Source organism: Harpia harpyja, chromosome 2, assembly GCF_026419915.1.
Source record: "Harpia harpyja isolate bHarHar1 chromosome 2, bHarHar1 primary haplotype, whole genome shotgun sequence".
Taxonomy (NCBI): domain Eukaryota; kingdom Metazoa; phylum Chordata; class Aves; order Accipitriformes; family Accipitridae; genus Harpia; species Harpia harpyja.
In genome coordinates, this window is record NC_068941.1 from 59,164,869 (window position 1) to 59,184,223 (window position 19,355).

A 19,355-nucleotide genomic window follows, 5' to 3' on the forward strand; every position below is an offset into this window, starting at 1 on the left:
GTGATTTTGTTCATTACCTCCATCATATAACTCACTTTCTAGTCACTGTCTTTAGATTTTACACTGATGCAGGTGAGGAAAGAACATTGCCTAGGTATGTTCACTTTTTTCTTTCATACAAAGAAAACTTAGAAATATCTATCTAAAGAACTGCAAAATATCCACTTAAACTCTCTGTATTATAACCTGAAAGAATGAAAAGAAGGTGGTCCCTTTGTAGGAATAACAGTTAGTCTTCTACTGTATTTTTCCACAGGACTATTTTAGTTACAGATGTTTGTAGAGCAGCAGTGTGCTCATCTGTCCACATCTGTCAGTGAATTATGTCATCTGACATGAATACAATGTCAGTGCAGCAGTGGCTTCCATATTGTAGTCTTTAGGAAAGTGTTGTGGTATCCAATCATCAATAGATTCTGCTGTGTTCCTGGCAATGGGAATACTATTGCAAGCTCCTACAAGTGTGACAAACGTGCAGGTGTCCAAAAAAGAAAGATTTACTGATCTCTAATTTTATTGTAATTCTTTGAGGGGTGTATTTGTATGTATGCATGTATTCCATCATCCATCTTCCTTCTTGTAAGGCAGTACTAGAGGAGTTTGCAAAAGAAACAACTGGCTTAGGGTACTTAGCTCCGTTACTGTCTCAGCATGAGGCACAGTACTTGGCAGGGCATCTTTACCTCTCTGGAAGGGGATAATAGAAATTGACTGACATGCACTGATTGCACATATGTCTGAGTAGAATACATTTAAAACGATGTACAGAATACCTTGAGGATTTGTTGTAATAGTGGAAATACAATCATTCTCTTACTTTTCATGAGTTCTAAACATAAGAACTGTGTGTTATTTGTAGTACGTGTCTGTGCCCTCAAGCCCAAGTGATTTAGAGTACTCTGTATTCACTAAAAGGAAGAATCCTGCTCCTAAACTCAAAATAATGTGACCATCTTGCTAATGTTGTTTTTTACCCATTATAAGCATATACTGTAATCAGAGTGTCTGGTGGGAGTGTTTCCTCTTCTTTTGCTTGTTGCAAGTTAAAAGCGTAACTGCAGGAACTATTGATTTCTGCTTGTACTACTGTGTTTGTAGATACTGAGCTTGAGTTTAATCTCATGCCAGGGTTGTTCCATTTAAATCAACTGAGTGTCAGTCTGGCACAGCTGAGATTAGATTCTACCTCAGTACTATGCATCTAAACAAGCAAAACCAATGAAGCTGTCTAAAAATAACATTATAACTATTGTGGAGTTATCTACTAACTTTAGGTAAGTCTGAATTTCAGAAGAGCTTATGAATTAGAATAGAGCAGTTTTGAGAGAGATTTTTATTTTTTTACTTTTTAGGAAATGTGCACTGTTGAAGAACCCAATGAAGAGTTCACATCTAGACATAGCTTAGAATGGAAGTTCCTATTCTTGGATCACAGGTGCAATTCCTTCTATGTATAGCAGCAATAGTAGCTGAATCACAGTGGTGGCTATAATATTTAGAGTCCACCAATCAGCATTAACTACTCATAGCTTGTGTTGGGTTTAATTTTTAATTTTTTTCAGAGCACGTACTGTAAACAAGAAAACGTATATAATGAAGTAATTTCGTTTGGGATTTTTGTGTGAAAATAAAATGACATTAATTTTTGTATTAATTAGGGCACCTCCGATAATAGGTTATCTTCCTTTTGAAGTTTTGGGAACATCAGGCTATGATTATTATCATGTGGATGATCTAGATAATCTGGCAAAATGTCACGAGCATTGTGAGTACGACTAAGTTGCTAAAATGAGCAAGTTTGCTTTATAGATGTTCAGTTTAAAGTTTGTTAAAATGTACAACTGTTGTAGTGAAATTTTGTGCTATATTTGATTGAAGTGTCTTTGCTCCCATTCATTTGACATAATTGCACTGCTGATCTTAATCTTTTTTCTTTTGATACAGACCTACAAAACAGTTTTAACTTTGTCTTATAATTTAGAGTTTTCATTGTGGTAAATTGGAGTGCACAGCACTATGACTAATACTTCTCTAGTTCTTCCAATAGCATTTAAAAGGCTCTGTGATGTTTAATAAATGCAAAAATTGTTTAAACATGTAATTGAATAAGCTTTCTGTTCAACTGTGTTTTTCTTTATAAAGCTGTATTTAAATTTTTTGCACATAAATTTTTCACAGTATGTAAAAAAAAAAAAACGACAAAAATGGAAGTTTGAGTTCTGCAGTTCTCTGAAAAATGCAGTGTAAAATGTTTTTGGTAGAAAGCTACAGTTGTAAACCTGTTCTTAGTCATTGTCATAATACTGGATTTAGACATGATTTTGGGCCATATGAAGCTGGGAAATAATGTTGATTATGTAATTGCAATATTTACAGACTGGAAAGACAGTCAACTTTATTCTTCACTTTTATAGTAATGCAATATGGGAAAGGGAAGTCATGTTACTACAGATTCCTTACAAAGGGACAACAATGGATTTGGCTGCAAACACATTACTATATCACGTATCACCAGTGGAATTCCAGGCCAGAGTTTATTGTCTGTACGCACACTGTTGTAAGGTAAGTTATTTTTAAAAATCTATATTAGAGAAATTCTATTGGCATGGGAGCTGTATTGCTGGTCTTTTTGGAGGTAGAGAAGTCATAGCAGTTTAAAGAGTCATTGGAGAACTTTCTGAGATATTTGTAAGCAAGGTATCTCTGAGAAGTTTGGTTTTTGAGGTATGTTTTTTAAATCATCCAAGAACATTGCAGTCACATTTGGTTTGTTCTTCTAGTTATGCAGAAGTTAGAGCAGAAAGACGACGAGAACTTGGTATTGAGGAGTCTCTTCCAGAGATAACAGCAGATAAAGTGAGTGTCTTCTATAATTTTATTTTACGTCTTCTTTCTTTCATACTAAAAATAATATGTAAGCAAATACACAGCAGCAAGAAGTGTTTTGTCCTGTTACAGATAAAGTAATTATTTTGATCTCTAAATAGTATGACTGTTTAAAATGATAAAGTAGTCTAGGAAGGGTGTTTAACTGTATTCTGCCGTGAACACTTACCCTCTTCTTTTCAGGAGTTCATGTGCATGTAGTTATAACATGGCAACATCCATAAGTCGTTATTAAGATCTGATTCCTGCAGAGTTTGATTCATAAATAAATTTTCTTCCTTACTGGAAGCACCCATAATCTGAAAAACCAAGATCAACACACTAAGATGGCTTAAAGGAATTCACAAGAGGAAAGCAGGAGCTATTTCATTGTGTGACTCTGTCCCACTTCTTAGAAGTATACAAAATTCATTTTGAATTAATGTTCTTGGAAGCTCAGTGAGTTTTAGAGAAGCCAGCTTGTGCAGATGCTCTGTCGTGTTTTGCCTTGGCAGTTCAGTAAGTTTCATCTGACAGTGCTCCTTCTAGTGGAATTAACTCATCCTTTCTCAAAAGAATAAGCAGTTCACTCATTGCACTGGTGTTCAGAGTGGATTGAGTAGCTAGAGAAGGAGGTCAGCTCAGCAGTCGGTTTGTGGCCTATGTCTCCATGCATTTTGGTTTCTAGGCATATACGGCTTTGGTTTGGTTTCTTTTCCAAGGATAAAAGCCACAAGTGGAAACTGAGGTTACAGATACCAAACAGGCCACTACTTCTGCAGTCACCTGTGTAAGGGGGTTAAATAGACACAGCATGGTCTTAGATATTTGCTAATAGAAATGTACATTGTGTGCTGAATCAGATAAAAAAATTGTTGCTTGTGTATGTCCCTTCAGAGTCAGGACTCTGGGTCTGACAATCACATAAACACAGTGAGTCTCAAAGAAGCACTGGAAAGGTTTGATACCAGCCCCACACCTTCTGCTTCCTCCAGGAGTTCACGAAAATCTTCACATACTGCAGTATCAGATCATTCATGTAAGCACCAACTGTTGAAAATATAATTGCCTTCCTAGTGAAGGCTTTCTCTTCTTTACTTACTTGAACTAAATGCATAACTAGCAGTTAATCACCATTTTATGAAAAGTGTGCAAATGAAAATGTCCTTTTTGATGGTTCAGAGATCTGCTGACCACTCAAATTTTCAGAGGTTGTATAGTGATGTTAAACCATGACAAGTGACTTCTAAAAGTACAGTAGTAGACCCTAGAACACTCTATTTCAGTCCATCAGATTGCATTAGTGTTGGATAGTCAGGATAAAAAAAAGAGTCCAAGCCTTAAGCTTTCTTTTTATTCATGAAAAGCTTCCTGTGATTTGATTATTGCATTGCAGAACTGAGATAACTATTAACATGTCTCTTTTGTTGTAACTCTGAACATTGTCAGCAACACCGACTAAAATGACACTGGACACTAGCACTCCTCCAAGGCAAAGCTTATCTGGTCATGAAAAGACTACACAAAGAAGATCATCTCTGAGTAGTCAGGTAACTCTTCAGAGAAAAATTTTGTACTTAATCAGTGTAATTCACCTTTAAAGTGTATTATTAAATCCATATAACCTTTGCTTTATTTCTTCTGAAAACACATAATTTAAACTGTAACAGTTTCACTTGGAATACATGACTATCAGAATTGTATCATCAATATGCAACTTCAGTATACTACATTTTAAGGGAATAGAATAATTAAGCATATAAGTATTTTTTGGCATTAGGGTTTGCAAGCTTGAGTATGAATCTCTGCTTTCACTCACACATAACTTTCTACGATTCTGCATTTTTAGTGTATATATGTATATAAGCAATTATATACATATATATATATATATATATATAAAATTACCAACATAATGCTGTGTGTGTCCCTATAGAGAAATCATATAAATTTACGACTTTAAAGAATGTTAGTGAATACTTTCATATAGTTTCTGAAATCTTGGTAACGTGAGAAAATGTCATGCTTTGTGTACTTTGTGCTCATGTTCCAGTTGAACTAATACATTCACTTCAAAAATAGAATGCTTATTAAAATATGTATTTTTTAAAATTATTAGTGTAATAATAAATCAAAGGTGTCAACTTCCAAACTTGTTGAAAAAGTTTTTCCCTTACTACAAATAAGACTTTTAAAACAGTTGTCATTGTAATTTATGTTTTTCCTGGTTTATACCTACTGTTTTTATATATTTTTAGCAGTGGAAAAACAATACATATGTTATGTATATAATCAATTGCTCTCATGTTCTTAATTCTCTAACATTTAAGGTTAGATATTTCAGGAAACATTTACTTTTTTTTTTTTCATATGATGCTATTTTGGAATTGACACTTTATGTAAAGAAATATTTCATGTCAAGTACAAGTTTCATTCTTTCCACTTATGGAACAATTTTTTAAATCCTAGTCTTTAAGCTCCCAGTCTCTTGGACAACCAGTAGCACAGCCAGCGATGTCTCAGCCTGCAACTTTACAGCTCCAGTCTGGCATGTCCCAGGTATGGATTAAGTTGATTTATTGTTTATTATTTTTAAACAGTCTTGTTCTGAATATGAGGTTAATTTCTCTTTCAGAAGTTGAGTTCTTTGGTGCCAAAGTCACCTTTAGCATTATTCTCTTGAAAAGAGCAAATTTCCCAATTTGATGGTTTTCCTTTATTTTTTTTCTTCCTGTTATTTGTGTGGGTATAGTTTTCAGCCTTGGCCATTAGAAACATAGATACAAACACAATTTAAGATAAAATATTGTAGGACATGAATTTAAAAATCCATCAGTTATGCTGGTAACTTTCTACACATATGCTTGTAACACAAGGCAGCTTAGTCTATGAAACACTTTCGTGAAATAAGGATAGTGGTATCAGGTCCAACCAAAGATCTATGTCCTGTAGATAGGATATAAGTATCAAAAGGTTATATTGACTTGTGGCCCATAGCAGATGTCTAGGAAAGAATAGAAATGGCAAACATAGTTTCTCTGTGGGCTCAGCCTTCAACAGTTTGTGACTGAGGGTATTCCCAAGTTACTTGCATATGTTTTAGCTCTGGATGAATTTTTTTGGTAAACTGGTACAATTCTAATTTTTAACCTGAGAGAGCTTTAACATCCGCAGTACCATGTAAATTACTAAGGCTTTTTATAGAGTCTTGGTGATTTGGACACCAGTCAATTTCTTCTGCTATGGATTTTTTTTTTCAGTTCACCAAATCTGATGCATCAATTAAATGTGAGTTCTGTGACATTTTCATACTAATGAATTTGTCCTCAGATTATGGCTATTAGCAGTTTAAAAAGCAGTGCTTTGCTACTGTGGAGGAATGTATTTACTGCTTATAAATTACATGTCATTAATTTTGCTCAGCTTTTAATTTATTCATTGCACTACAGCCTGTGTTTCAGTTTTCAGCTCAATTAGGAGCTATGCAGCATCTAAAGGACCAGCTAGAGCAAAGAACACGCATGATAGAAGCAAATATTCATCGGCAGCAGGAAGAGTTGCGTAAGATTCAAGAGCAGCTTCAAATTGTCCATGGTCAAGGACTCCAGGTGAGTTAGTGTAACTGTTACAGGTTTGATTAGAGAATTTAGGCATCTGAAATGAGACTTGGGTACTTAATTCCACAAGGTAATCCTCCCTACTCCCTGTCAGCTGCCATCTGGACCTAACGTGCCTAAAATCCATAGCATCTGAAGCTACTGTTCCTGAGGTACCTGCCATTTTGCTTCTGAATGTATCTGGAAGTGCCCCAGTGTGTTTTCAATGTTGAGCAGCTCAAGCCTAGCTTATGCCTAAACCTAAATGTAAAAGGATGCAGTGGTTGTTACTTCTTGCAAAGTTTTGCAGCCATTAGAATATTAATCCAAAATGTGCAAGATAAGCATTTATTTCCTCTTTTAGCTCGAGGGTGTCAGATTGATACCTTTTGTTTCTTAAACTGTCCTAACTTATCAGGCTGTGGTCCTCCTATGCACCCTCCTAGTGAAGTGGTTCTACTTTGCATGGTATACTGAAGTAGTTACTGAGCCAGAAAGACAAGAAGTCGAAAGGATGTATTACTCAGTCAAGCAGCTGACTACCTGATTTCTGTATTTTAACTGGTATATTTTTTTTCTAATTTTGTCATTCTCTTTTCAGCAGCCATCTTTGGAAGAAAAGAATGACCCTATTGGGTTTTTCTAGTTAAAAAAAACCAACCCAAACCGAACAAAAACCCACCCAAAACTAAAATACACCTTAAGGAAATAATCTAAATATTTTCAGTATGGATTGTGAATAAAGAGTAGAAAAAAATACTTCCTGGAAGTACTGAGTATGTTGTTTAAATTCTGTTGCAGAGTAGGAGTTTCTGGCGTGTGGCATTTTCGGTGTTTTATCGTGTCTAGCATAAGCCTGCCAGCAGTAGACTGCCTTATAGATGCCTCAAAAGGAGAGATTCACAGCTCTCTTCCCATGCACTGTGGAGGGACCTTATTCAGGACTGTGGAAACTAGGGAAAATAGATCTAAGTGCTGCACGTTCTACCTTATTACCCTGTCTTCTTGTAGTCTTGGGCCTAACTTTTTGTAAAGACTCAAATATTTTTGTGCTGAATTCAGTTTATTACAACAATGTTGGAAAGTTCAGTATAATCATTATGATTTCTTGATTGCCAAGGAAGATTATGTTCTTGGTGCTATGCCTGGATTCTAAGATTTTCTTCATTTGAATTAGTTTCACTGCTGGAGATCCTACAAATAGAAATGTGATCTCAAATATGTTTTTATCTTTAGACAGTTGTAGACTACATTACCAGTTAGTCTCTAAATAGTACTTTTTCTTTAAGAACAAATAGTAAACCTTAATGTTTAGGGCTCTAGGAATCAGGATTCTGATTCTTATCTTACCAGTTACAGTACAGTCTCTGAATACTGACCCTATATGGGAGTTGGGCCTTTTGCTCTAGGTGGTTGCAATGCAGTTTCAACACTTCTAATAACTAAGATGAAACTTTATCTTATATTGATATAAAATAATTAAGTTTAGATTCTCTAAAACATCTTGAACAATTAACAGATTTTTCTTAAAAGCTAACTTGGGAATTTTTTTTTAAGATGTTCTTGCAGCAGTCAACTTCTGGACTCAACTTTGGTTCTGTGCAGCTTGCTTCTGGAAATTCTTCAAATGTTCAGCAGCTTACGCCAATAAACATGCAAGGTCAAGTTGTTCAGACTAATCAGACTCAAAGTGGGATGAACACAGGCCATATAAGTACTCCACACATGATACAGCAACAGCCTTTGCAGAGTACTGCAACACAGGTAAAATTCTCATTATTGATTTTGCTGGATAGAATATGTGCTCAAAACTATAGCTGAAACACAACATTTTTTTTTTTAAATGTCCTTTGAGTCATATTAATTTCTTCACGTTCCAAGTTTTACAATTGAAATGCATTTATGTTCTTGGTAATGCAATTTCAGATCGTTTGTTTTTATTTTAAGACTTAGGCATGTAAATAATTAATAACAAGTAGCTTTCTTGAAAGACCAGTATCACAAAAACTTTTAGCTTGCCTTTTTTTGAATGTCTATGATTTTTCTGTTGACAGAACATATAACTTGAGATTTGTACTAGGTGAGCTTGAAACCCGGTGTCCAGACAGCAAATAACCAGAAAAAGCATAGGAACAGGACAAGCATATATTGGTGGTTCTGCGGTTGACTTCTCTACTCTTCAGCAATTTGTCAGATGCCATAGGTGTATGACATCTGTAATGTAATAGCCTTTTTCTTCTATGAGTTTATTCAGTTTCTTTCAATACCATGTAAACTTTTGAAATCCACAGTATCTCATAGTGAGTTCTACAGCTTTACTCTCTGTGAAATATGATTATGTTTGTTTTTTAAACTTGCCACCCAGCTTATATACTGGGAAACACATAGAGCAGCTATTCGCTCTTCACCTTCTCAGTCATATGTGATTTCAAAGTCCTCTGACACATGTATCTCCATAGGAGCCTGTCCTTCAAGCTGAACACTTTTAATGGGTTTGACCATTTTGTGTATGGAGGCTCCTTATACCTCCAGTCTCTGTGGTCACCCTCCTCTGTACCTTTATCCAAATTCCATACTTTCTTTTTGAGATTTGTGAAGAGGCAGACTAGTGGTGGACAGTGTTACCATCTCAGCAGTAAGCTAGTTCCAAACTTTCAAATAAGAAATTGATTGATGTGATGTGCACATTTTAGTCTAAATCTGGCACAGAGATGCTAAAGGAGTGGAAAATAGGATTTTCAACAAACAGTATGCAAGTAGCTGAAAAATTCAGGAAAAAAAAATAACCTGAACAGGAGAAGAGGGTAATCTAAGAGATTTTCAGATGTCTGAGGGCCAGTCCCACCTCCAAATCCTCAGTCAGTAGAAATACCTGGGTACTTTAAATTAAGAATTCATTTGTAATAGAAAAACATTGGCAGCTGTGAAGTATGGGTAATGACAATGAGGAGAACAGCTGTAGTACCTGGCTATTTTCAATTTACTATCTCATAAAATATTTTTTCTTTTCAGCATAATCAACAAAATGTGCTTAGTGGACACAATCAACAGTCTTCTCTTGCCAGTCAGTCTGCCAGTCAGTCACAGAACACAGTCTCAGCACCTTTGTATAACACTATGGTGATTTCTCAGCCAACAACAGGAAATGTGGTCCAGGTTCCTTCTAGCTTACCACAGAACAATAACCAGAATGCTGCTGCAGTAACCACTTTTACACAGGATAGACAAATCAGGTAAATCTTCAATATTCAGATGACTTGCTATAATGATATGCTTACATAGTTCCATCATATACAAAAGGAACTAAAGTAGCATTAAAAAATCACGATTTATTATTTTAACTATATATGAATACAATTGTTAAACTAAACTTTGCCCAAAATAACATGTTCACAGGCTTATCAAGACCCATGTTGTTTATAGCAAAGTATGAACCTGACAAATCTCAAGTGCACGTGACGCTTGATTTATCTTTCCTAAAGAGACTCCAGATGTCGTTTTCTATTAACAGATTTTCTCAAGGTCAGCAACTTGTAACAAAACTTGTCACGGCCCCAGTAGCATGTGGAGCGGTAATGGTACCAAGTACTATGTTTATGGGACAGGTGGTGACAGCTTATCCCACTTTTGCTGCCCAACAGCAGCAGCCACAGACTTTGTCAATAACGCAACAACAACAGCAGCAGCAGCAAAGTCAGCAAGACCATCAGCAGCAGCTCACCACAGTTCAGCAACCAGCTCAGCCACAGCTGACCCAGCACCCCCAACAGTTCCTACAGGTAATGCAGCATTGTCTACAAATTTTTCGAAGTCCTGACACTTTCAGCTTTGCTAGCTTATCCTAGGGGTGCTTTATCTGAAAACAGAGCACTTAAAATAGCAACCTATGAACAAGCCTGATGCATGAAATAAGTTTATTCTGTAGCCATTCTCTAAAATCTTACTACTTAAAGGAGAGGGAGACTTTCCTGTAATTTGACTCTATGCTTTGTCCTATTTTATGTCTTCTTCCCTTTGAATTGCTGCTCTTGCTTGAGCATGGTATGAAGAAACAGATGTTTCCCTTTAAAACAGTTTGCATTTTCTTTGCATTCACATATTAATGCAAGAAGGTTTGAGAGATGATCTCAAACAGAATTGCTTGGTCTGGAAAGCAGCATGCAACCCAAAGCAAGACATGTCCCCGTAACATGAGGCATGAACATCTGTCTAGGCTACAGGGGAGGCTGAGCAGCAAGTAACCTTTTAAGCAGAGAGTAGAGAAGAACCTTGTTTTAGTGGAGAAAGAAGAGACATTGGATCAAAAGAGAAGGAGGCAAAACCCAAGGAGTTTAGAGACAGGAAATCTCGAAAAGAAAAGAAAAGAACCAGAAGGTAGAAAAAATTGATGGGGAAATCCGTTGCCGTTTGTTGATTCCAATTAATTGCTGGCACATAGCTCACCCAGCAGGTGATGCTGCTGAGGGAGATGTAGTTGTAGCTGGAACACAGAGAGGAAGTGCCTCCAAGAAGGCGTGCATTAAAAAAAATCTTAATTTGGCCTCTGATGTTGTCTTCTCCAAAGAAGGATAAAGTCCATGTAACTATCACGATGTAGTTTGTGCATATTCTTAACATTCATTAACTACTCTGGGAATGTCAATTTTCTTTTTTTTTAATCTTTAAGAGTATACATAATTAAAAAATCCTTATTTTAAAAATATTTACTATATGTGGTCTCCCATTTGCACTAAATTTGGGATCCTGTGTGCAGGTGGAATATATACAAATGCAGTAAGTAACTGGAGGCTTAACCTACATTTAAATGCACAAGGAATGGTTACAGTTCTGTTTAGGGCTGAGTAAAATTTTCTTTCACTAGGTCATTGACAGAAAATATTGACTTGTTGAAAAAAATCTTTCCCGGGAACGTACCAATTTCAGTCATGCATCAGGCAAAGGCTTTTCAGCTGCAAGTTGACTTTCAAAAGAAAGCTGAAGAATACCTAGTGATTTGAATTTCAGCACTCATTTATGTAGTGGGAGACTCTTGAACTGAATCAAACCAGAGCGCAGACTTGAATGTGTTCTCTGACAAGTCAGATAAATACCGTAACAATGCTGTTTAGCAGGTTGGTAGCGTCTGTACCTCTGTTTCCAAATTTAAAAGTTGGTACAAATTTGACTTAATTCTGGTGAAACAGAAGATTTGTGAAAGATTAAGATCTCCAAAGGTCTGTTCCTGTCCCAGAATTTCTTTCTAGGCAAAAGTTTAGTATTTTTAATACAAACTATTAAAGTGCTAGACTTTGAAATGAAGCAAATGCTCTTTAAAAAGGGAGAAAAGTGTTTTTCCTGCCTCTGCTCACTGGGGCAGTCTGATTCTGTAGGTGCAGCAGTCGATGTAGTTTACTTTCTGCTGCAAGAACGTGTTTCAGGATTGAGACATCCAAGTGCATTTGTACCCATCCTTCGTTCCTTTTCTTCAGTAACCATCATCTTTTGGTTCTAAGAAGATTAATATTAAAACTAAGTACTATTTCCAATAGTAATAAATCTCCTTCAAAGGGGATGTGTGGGTCTGCAAATGCAGCAGTTTCTTTGTTCATTTTTGGCTGGGGGGAATGAATGTGATCTGTGCCAAGTCATGCACTGTTTTTTCATTTGACTGCAATGACAGCCACCTGCACTTGTTAAAATAGATTCCTTAAGCCCTGTTATGCTCTTGTGGTCTGAAATGGAGACAAATTGCCATGTGTTCCTACTCATTGTCACGGGACCAGTTACAGCTGCTTTATTAATTGGTCAGATGCGCTAATTAACTTTATTAGTATGAACTAACCTTTGCAATGTTTGCTAGTATGAACTAATCTTTGCATTGTTTGCTTAGCTTAAATGACCAAATCAGAAGTTTATTTTGATTCAACCCTTATGACAAGTTAAAAAGCAGCTAGGCCTGTGTTTCTCAGTGCAGCAGGAAAAATAATCTTTTTCTGTTTCCATGTTTTAGACATCCAGGTTACTTCATGGAAATCAGTCAGCTCAGCTTATCCTCTCTGCTGCTTTCCCACTACAACAAAGCACTTTTACTCAGTCCCACCACCAGCAGCATCAGTCCCAGCAGCAGCAGCAGCAGCAACTTTCGCGACACAGAACTGACAAGATGACTGATCCTTCCAAAGTTCAGCCACAATAGTGTGGGGCTTTGCCTCTTCTTGAAGCAAACTAGCAGGAGGGGGCTGCTCCAAAAACAGTTGCACTGCGGCTACAGAGGTAGCAGTACGAAGGCTTTCTAACACCACAGTGTTGAGATCTACTTCTAACTTCTGGAATCTGTTAAGAAAAGCCACAAGATGATGGGGACATGGCCAACTTTGATAGTTGCCCCAGTTTCTGTGTTCTGAAGGATTTGCTGCCATGTGTTAATTTGTCCAGGTGAGATATCAAAATGTGACTGAAATGAGAGGGATGCTGAAAATATTGGTATTTTTATCAATCCTGTACATTTTTAAAGTATTGAAATGGACATGGAGCAATTGTTTGAATTAGCAGAAAAATTAGCCAGGAATATAGTCCAAAAACCATCTAATTTTTTTCAGATGATTATGGGACAGTAAATATTTTGAAAATGTTGTGTGAAATCCAGTTCTCTGTTGTACAGATGCTGTAAAATATTGTGTATATGTCTGCATAAAAGGAGAAAGAGCAAAATATTTTATATGATGCATGAAAATGTAATCTGTTATTTGTAGGTTTGAATATGTTTCCCTAAATTCTCACGCCATACTCAGACTAATGTTTTCCTCTGTTCTACCCTTTTGTTTACAACATGATGCATCATTATTTTCACCCTTAATGTGGGCACAAGTCTCTTGTTTGTGCTTTGTCTGTGATGTCAGGGTTTGTTTGGTGAGGTATAGTGTGTTGGTTAGTTGACTTCTTGAGGTTAAATTATTGATGAAGCTGTTTGAACTGGTGATCATGCATCAGGGTTCAGGACATTCAGATTCATGAATATCATCCATCATTTCATATATAATTCATAGTTTTATTTGAAAAATAGGAATTTGCACTGCTTTCTTGTGGATGGTTTGGAATTTTATTCCCCAAAGCTATCTTTTGATATAGTTCATAGTTGGAAATATTTATGTAAAAGGTTTAACAAAAAATGACAGTAATTTTCAAGAATGTTTCAGTTATAGGAGTAATTTGCACAAAAATATATTTACATTTAATAACCTTTTGGGCACTTTTTAACCACTTTCTCTGTGGTGAGAATTGTAACTTGTTAAAATATGTTGGAATCTTTTTATTCTCCTTCAAAAATTAGTCAGAACTAATTCAGGGTCATTTTAACAACAACAACAAAACCCATAGTGCCTTGATTTTAATTCAGGTGATAATGTTGAACATCTTGAATTACAATGTCTTGAATCTGTAACCATTTTCAATTTTGAAGTCTTAGTACATCGTCAACCAAACTTGTGTAACTACTTCATCGATATTTCTGTATTGTGTTGATTTTAATAATGGTCTGAGTTGAGACCATGAGCATTTTTGAGTGGTACTCCCCTTCAAACACTAGCCAGAAACAGAGGAGTCTCTAAAATCTCAGACCTTGAAGGTAATACTCTTAAAAGATCAAAAAACCTAAAAGTGTAGAACTCCTTTTGCAGGAGGAGGAATAGTAAGCTGATTTTTTTGTTGGGGTTTTTTTTCAATCATTTTCATAGCATATAAAGTGTGTTTTGGGGGAGATCACGATTGCATTTAACACTACCAGGCTATTGATTTAAGAGATATCACTGAACTAAGACTTCAGAAGGCGACTTCACTTTATAAAGAAAATAAAAAGTTCCAACAGATATGATGTGCTATTTTAAGTAAATGTTCAGTAGGTTTTTATGGTACTAGTTTGTGGAAATCAGAACTTCAGAGGAAAATTAATAAATGCTGATAGATCTGATAATTAAAAACAAAAACAGTAAAAGCAGTTAAAATTAGTATTAGGGAGAGAAAGCTGGATTAATCTTGAATACTGAGGAGGAGTTGAATGAATGTAACCAAATGGTGAGGGACTATTTTGTACTATGAAACAGTTTGATTGTATTATTGGATGAACCAAACCCGCAGGAAGGTAATACCAGTTTAGCCAAGTATTCGATACAGTTGGTTACGTTTTGAGGCTAGCCTTTGCCTTTGCATGTGTCCCACCATTAGATCTTTGTTATTCCCCAGTTATAAAGCAAGAGTTTGGCACCAAAAAGCACAGCAGTGAACAAGGAAGGAGAGTGTGAGAAACACAGTACCAAAGAAAATCAGATTGCTTTCTGCTCCAAGAAGCCTCTTGCAACCTGGAGCAAGGAACTGATGCCAATACCAAACATAGCAAGGAACACTTCCCCTTCTTTAAAGGGATTTCTGGCATCCTCTGGGCTGGAATAATTGTCAGAAACCTGTTTCTCTAAAGTTCTATGTAAAGAAATCCTGCCTTGCTCTACTATCCCTACCACACCATTCCACCTGTTTCTAAATTAAGCTGTGTTGACTAGAGGTCTGTGCGATCAGTACTTTTGCTTAATGGAAAATAGGTTAGATAAAAATGTTTTTAACCAATTACAATAACAATATAGCACTGAAAAAGAAAACTGGGAGAGCTTTAATAGTGCTGTTAGAACTATTGAATTGAATAGTGGTGAAATAGGTTTATTAAGCTATTACACTGAGAATTACAGAAAATAGATACCTGCCAGACGGTTAACGATGCAGCTTTTTATATAAAGCTTCGTTTAAACTTCTCTTCCCATTTCCCCCTTCCCAAATACTCTGGTGTGCTGCTATAGGTCTGTTGGTAAAAAGGCTAAACTAGGTGAGAGAGAAATTAGATAATGACAATAGCATGACTGCTGAAAGAGAACTATGGAGATGTACGCTTTGATCCAGAAGCTTTTTGTAACCTCAGAGAGAGGTCATTCAATTACAGAACTACCAGCTAGTAGAGAAAGTATAGAAGATGGGGAAATTCAAAGAAACTGGAACAATATAGCACGCATTTGAAAAATTCCTGCCATGAATTAGGCAAACTTTTTACAGAAGTGAGTATGTAGAACTCGGTCTAGATTCTGTGCAAGTATGCAGATGCTTTATTTCACAGCTGGTGACTAAAAAGTGTATATTTAAAAGGTGTGCAGCTTCCCCTGTTGCTAATCAGTTGCTGAACTGTCCTTGATTTGTAGTGGGAAGAGGACCAGGCTATTGCCTCTTTCTTAATCAGCCTTTTGCTTCTGCCCGACTCACTTACTACAGTCATAGACTTATTTGCAACATCCTAATCAATAGGACAATAATGAATGCTGTGATGCTGCAGGTTCTGGAGCATAAACATTACAGAATGACTCTGACAGAAGGGAAGGAGTCTGTTAAGGAGAGGATTGTATTTATGAAGAAATGGGCTGGTGACACCTGATGGAGTGAAAAAGATGGCATAGTTGCATGGAGTTTAGGAGACAGACATTGTTTGCCTGCAATGGGTGAGGATTTGAAGAAAAGCTTCTAGGATAACTTCAGAGAAGAAAAATATAGCTATTTTTATATTATATTTAATATATATTATATTTGTATATAAATATGAAAGGATTCTAGTAGGAGCTCTCCATATGCCTTCCATTTCATCTAGAAGGTTTACCTTCTGCACTACGGTTCCAGTGTGTCACCACCTTCTGTGGGCATCTTGCCTACTGCCAAACACCAAAATTAGTAACCCAGTATCCTTACAAGAGATAGGTTTCATTTCAGCTTTATGTAAAAATGAATAAAATAAAGCTATATCAGGCAGTTTTTCACAGAAAAAGAAATTCTCTTAAGACTCAAATAGCACTTTCTCTTTTTTTTTTTTTGAGTAATAACAAGCACTTTACTGAAAAGACTATTTGAAAAACAGTTTATTTCTTTAGTCAGTGAAACTGTTAAAAAGAGGGGGGGCATTGAGGAATAACATGCATAACTGTCAAGAGACATTTCTGGAAAATGTTTCTTTAATATGGTGATCCTTTGAGGCTCAAAGTGCAAGATTAAAAAGGCTTCTAAAACTGGTTGGCTTTGTGTTTTATGTGGCTGGGGAAGGGATTAATGATGATAGCTTCCTTAAAAGGAGACTTTTTAAGTTGCACAGTTGCCTATGAGAGAGAATCATCTGGAGGTTCATTTGCCTGTTCAGTAATTCTAAGTGTCCCTTAGGATTATAACTTGTGTGAAAATGTTCTGAAGGTTTAAAGATGTGGCCTTTTTCAAATGTTGAAGTTGATTCGGGAACCATTTATATTTTCAGAGACTTAACCCAGGTATTGTTATGAGTGTTTTAAATGTTGTGGCATCAGAACATGTCAAACGTCAGATTCGTAAGTTTCTCTATTTGAAATCATTATTAAAATTAGATGTACAGTCAGAGGGCTGGAAAAATGGTTATTTTGATTAAAAGGGAAAAGAGACTAGTTTTAATAATTAACCTTTTATTTTTTTACTTATCCCAGGTGGAAAAAGTTGAAGAAAATTAAGTGAATTTGGATTAAAAAAGACATATTTAAACAAATCATAGTAGATTAGACAACTGTGAGAGAACATTTGAAATTGTCTTGGTTGTCCGTGAGACTGGATAGTTGCTTTTTCACTATCATGATTTTTAACACTACATTCCTTGTCTTTTTTTTTTAACAGGTGATTTTAAGCTCTGCTATGCTTCATGCTATGTCATCTGCATGAATTTTGCCAGCATGATATGCTATATTCAAAGAAATTGTACCTAAATAAAAAGGGGGTGGGGGGGGGAAACACAAAACACTGTGTCTGAACAAAATACTGTATGGCCTAATATAGACACCCCAGCTAAGACTGAGAGATGCTGCATTAATAGACAATCAAAATGGGTAATTATTTATGAAACACTTTTGGGAATGGTCTTAAAGATGTTACTGCTTTGAAAGCAGTTGGTGAGTTGTCTTTTTTTAATAAGAAAGGTAAAATATTTATTTTCAAATATATCAGATTGAATTTTGAGTTTTTAAGCAGTGTTGATTTCACAGTGTCTTGGGTTTCAGTTTTGTTTTGTATTTTTTTAACTGGCATTAGATTTGTATACGTAAAAGAAAACAAACAGAAAAACCCTAGTGCCGCTCATATTGACGTCAGGAAATGTAGATACAGTTCCCTGGTGTTCATGTGACCATTACTAACTGTCAATTTTTTAACTGAATAAATGTAACTCATTTAAAATTTTGCTTTTTGTAGCTTCTAAGGTTCCAGAAGTTTTTTCCCCCCCCGAGTTGCTTGATGTCAATTTTATCCAAGTTTCACAGTGAAGCACTCTTAGCCTTCCCACAACTGTCACAAAGGCACTCTCTCTCCCCCACCCACAGAACCAACTTGTGAGAAGTTGCTTGATGTCGATTTTATCTTCTCTCCCCTACCCAGACAAATGACTTGTGAGATTTCAGTAAAAAACACATACTGTATTTTTTTCTTGTCTTCTCTCTGTATCTCTTTATAAATTGATGCCCCATTCTAAAGGCTAGAGACCTTTGATTTGTGTATTTATATTACTGGCTTGGAATTTCCTTACACAGCACTTGTTGGAACATGCAGAACTTAAAACTACTTTTGTATGTTCATGTGTACAGTTGCTGTTCTCTTCAAATGATGGAGCAGCACTGCAGAGCGTTTATCAAGCACAGAGCCCTTCCCTCAGTTTATGGCATGGGTAAAACACCCTTCTTTAATTCTTTCAAATCCCCTCCCTGGATATTTCTTCTGCTGGTGAATTGTCAAAGAATAATATTTTCAAAGGAGTAGAGATGATCTGAAATGTCGGCTATGCCACCAAAAAAGGAAGGAGAGACTTGAATTTAGCTGGGAGCGCAACTCGTTTAGAGCACGCAGCTCTTGCTTTGAAAAGCTGTGTGATAACATACAACCTGTCAGGGTGGTCTAACACTTTCTCCCTGATCCTTTTGCACTGATCAAAGTGTAAACATTAATAATTTGAAATTAATTAAATGTTCAAGGAAGCGTGGGAGGGAAGGATATCCTGTAATTGAAGCAGAATGCCTGGAGAAAATGGTAAATATGCTTAGCCATTTTTACAGTCTGCAGTTCTTTTCTTTCGGTACTATCACACTAGATGCCCATGTGAAGATACTCATCTTTTGCCTTTGGGAATTAAATAATACCTGTGCAAGTTGTATATTACTTCTATGTGCCATAAGCCCCCTGTGCCCCAGGAGTCAAAACAAAATTAGCTATAGAAGTGCTGTAGCTGTAGTTAAAAACTGTCAACACCCACCAGCGATAAGACCAATAGCATGTAGCAAGAAAGATTATCAGTTTTCTTAAAACTGAACTTTGGAAATATCAATATATTTTTCCATAAACTTATCAAGAAGAAGAGCTGTAATTATAACTGCTACCACACCTGAAGCAATGCTGTTCAATGGCAGTTTGCTGTCTTACAAGCTTAGAAACAAAAACCATGCTTATATGAGAATGCAACTGTTAAGTACTTGTAAAGATTAGCAATCCAAAGGTTAGTTGCACTTCACTTCTGAGTCTCAGGCATTAGTGATATAAATTCCAGAAGATTTCAGCTGTTTGAGGGTAACATATAATAAGAACAAAAATGTCCACAGTCTTACGAGCATTCTTTGTAGCACAGGGTGTCTATCGCTGTCAAGACTCTTTGGCAACTATATTTTCACTTTGGAACTAAATTTAAATAATCCAGAAGAAATAGACATCTGTAGTATGTGCCAACTGTAGATGGAGAATCTTAGGGGTTAAATGTAACCCATGTCTACGTTAGCAAAAGCCTGTCACTGTAACTTGCCAAGGGTGCTGACTTCAGGGGCTGTACGAGGTCATCTGTGG

The 19,355-nt window shown here is 36.2% G+C and overlaps 1 protein-coding gene across 18 annotated transcripts in view; it reads left to right on the plus strand.

Moving 5' to 3' along the window:
• CLOCK (clock circadian regulator) overlaps window positions 1–18,001 on the plus strand; it is a 67,133-nt gene extending 49,132 nt beyond the window's left edge. For 16 of the 18 annotated variants that reach the window (XM_052780026.1, XM_052780033.1, XM_052780035.1 and 13 more), the window contains 12 exons: window positions 1,353–1,435; window positions 1,659–1,765; window positions 2,415–2,562; window positions 2,781–2,856; window positions 3,763–3,904; window positions 4,315–4,415; window positions 5,335–5,424; window positions 6,315–6,473; window positions 8,019–8,225; window positions 9,474–9,694; window positions 9,973–10,240; window positions 12,451–18,001. In XM_052780026.1, coding sequence (XP_052635986.1) covers window positions 1,353–1,435; window positions 1,659–1,765; window positions 2,415–2,562; window positions 2,781–2,856; window positions 3,763–3,904; window positions 4,315–4,415; window positions 5,335–5,424; window positions 6,315–6,473; window positions 8,019–8,225; window positions 9,474–9,694; window positions 9,973–10,240; window positions 12,451–12,636 — 1,788 coding nt within the window. In that variant the 3' untranslated portion in view covers window positions 12,637–18,001. The remainder of the gene's footprint in view (window positions 1–1,352; window positions 1,436–1,658; window positions 1,766–2,414; window positions 2,563–2,780; window positions 2,857–3,762; window positions 3,905–4,314; window positions 4,416–5,334; window positions 5,425–6,314; window positions 6,474–8,018; window positions 8,226–9,473; window positions 9,695–9,972; window positions 10,241–12,450) is intronic. The other 2 variants (XR_008234121.1, XM_052780039.1) reach the window with 2 other exon arrangements.
• The last annotated feature ends 1,354 nt before the right edge of the window (window positions 18,002–19,355 follow it).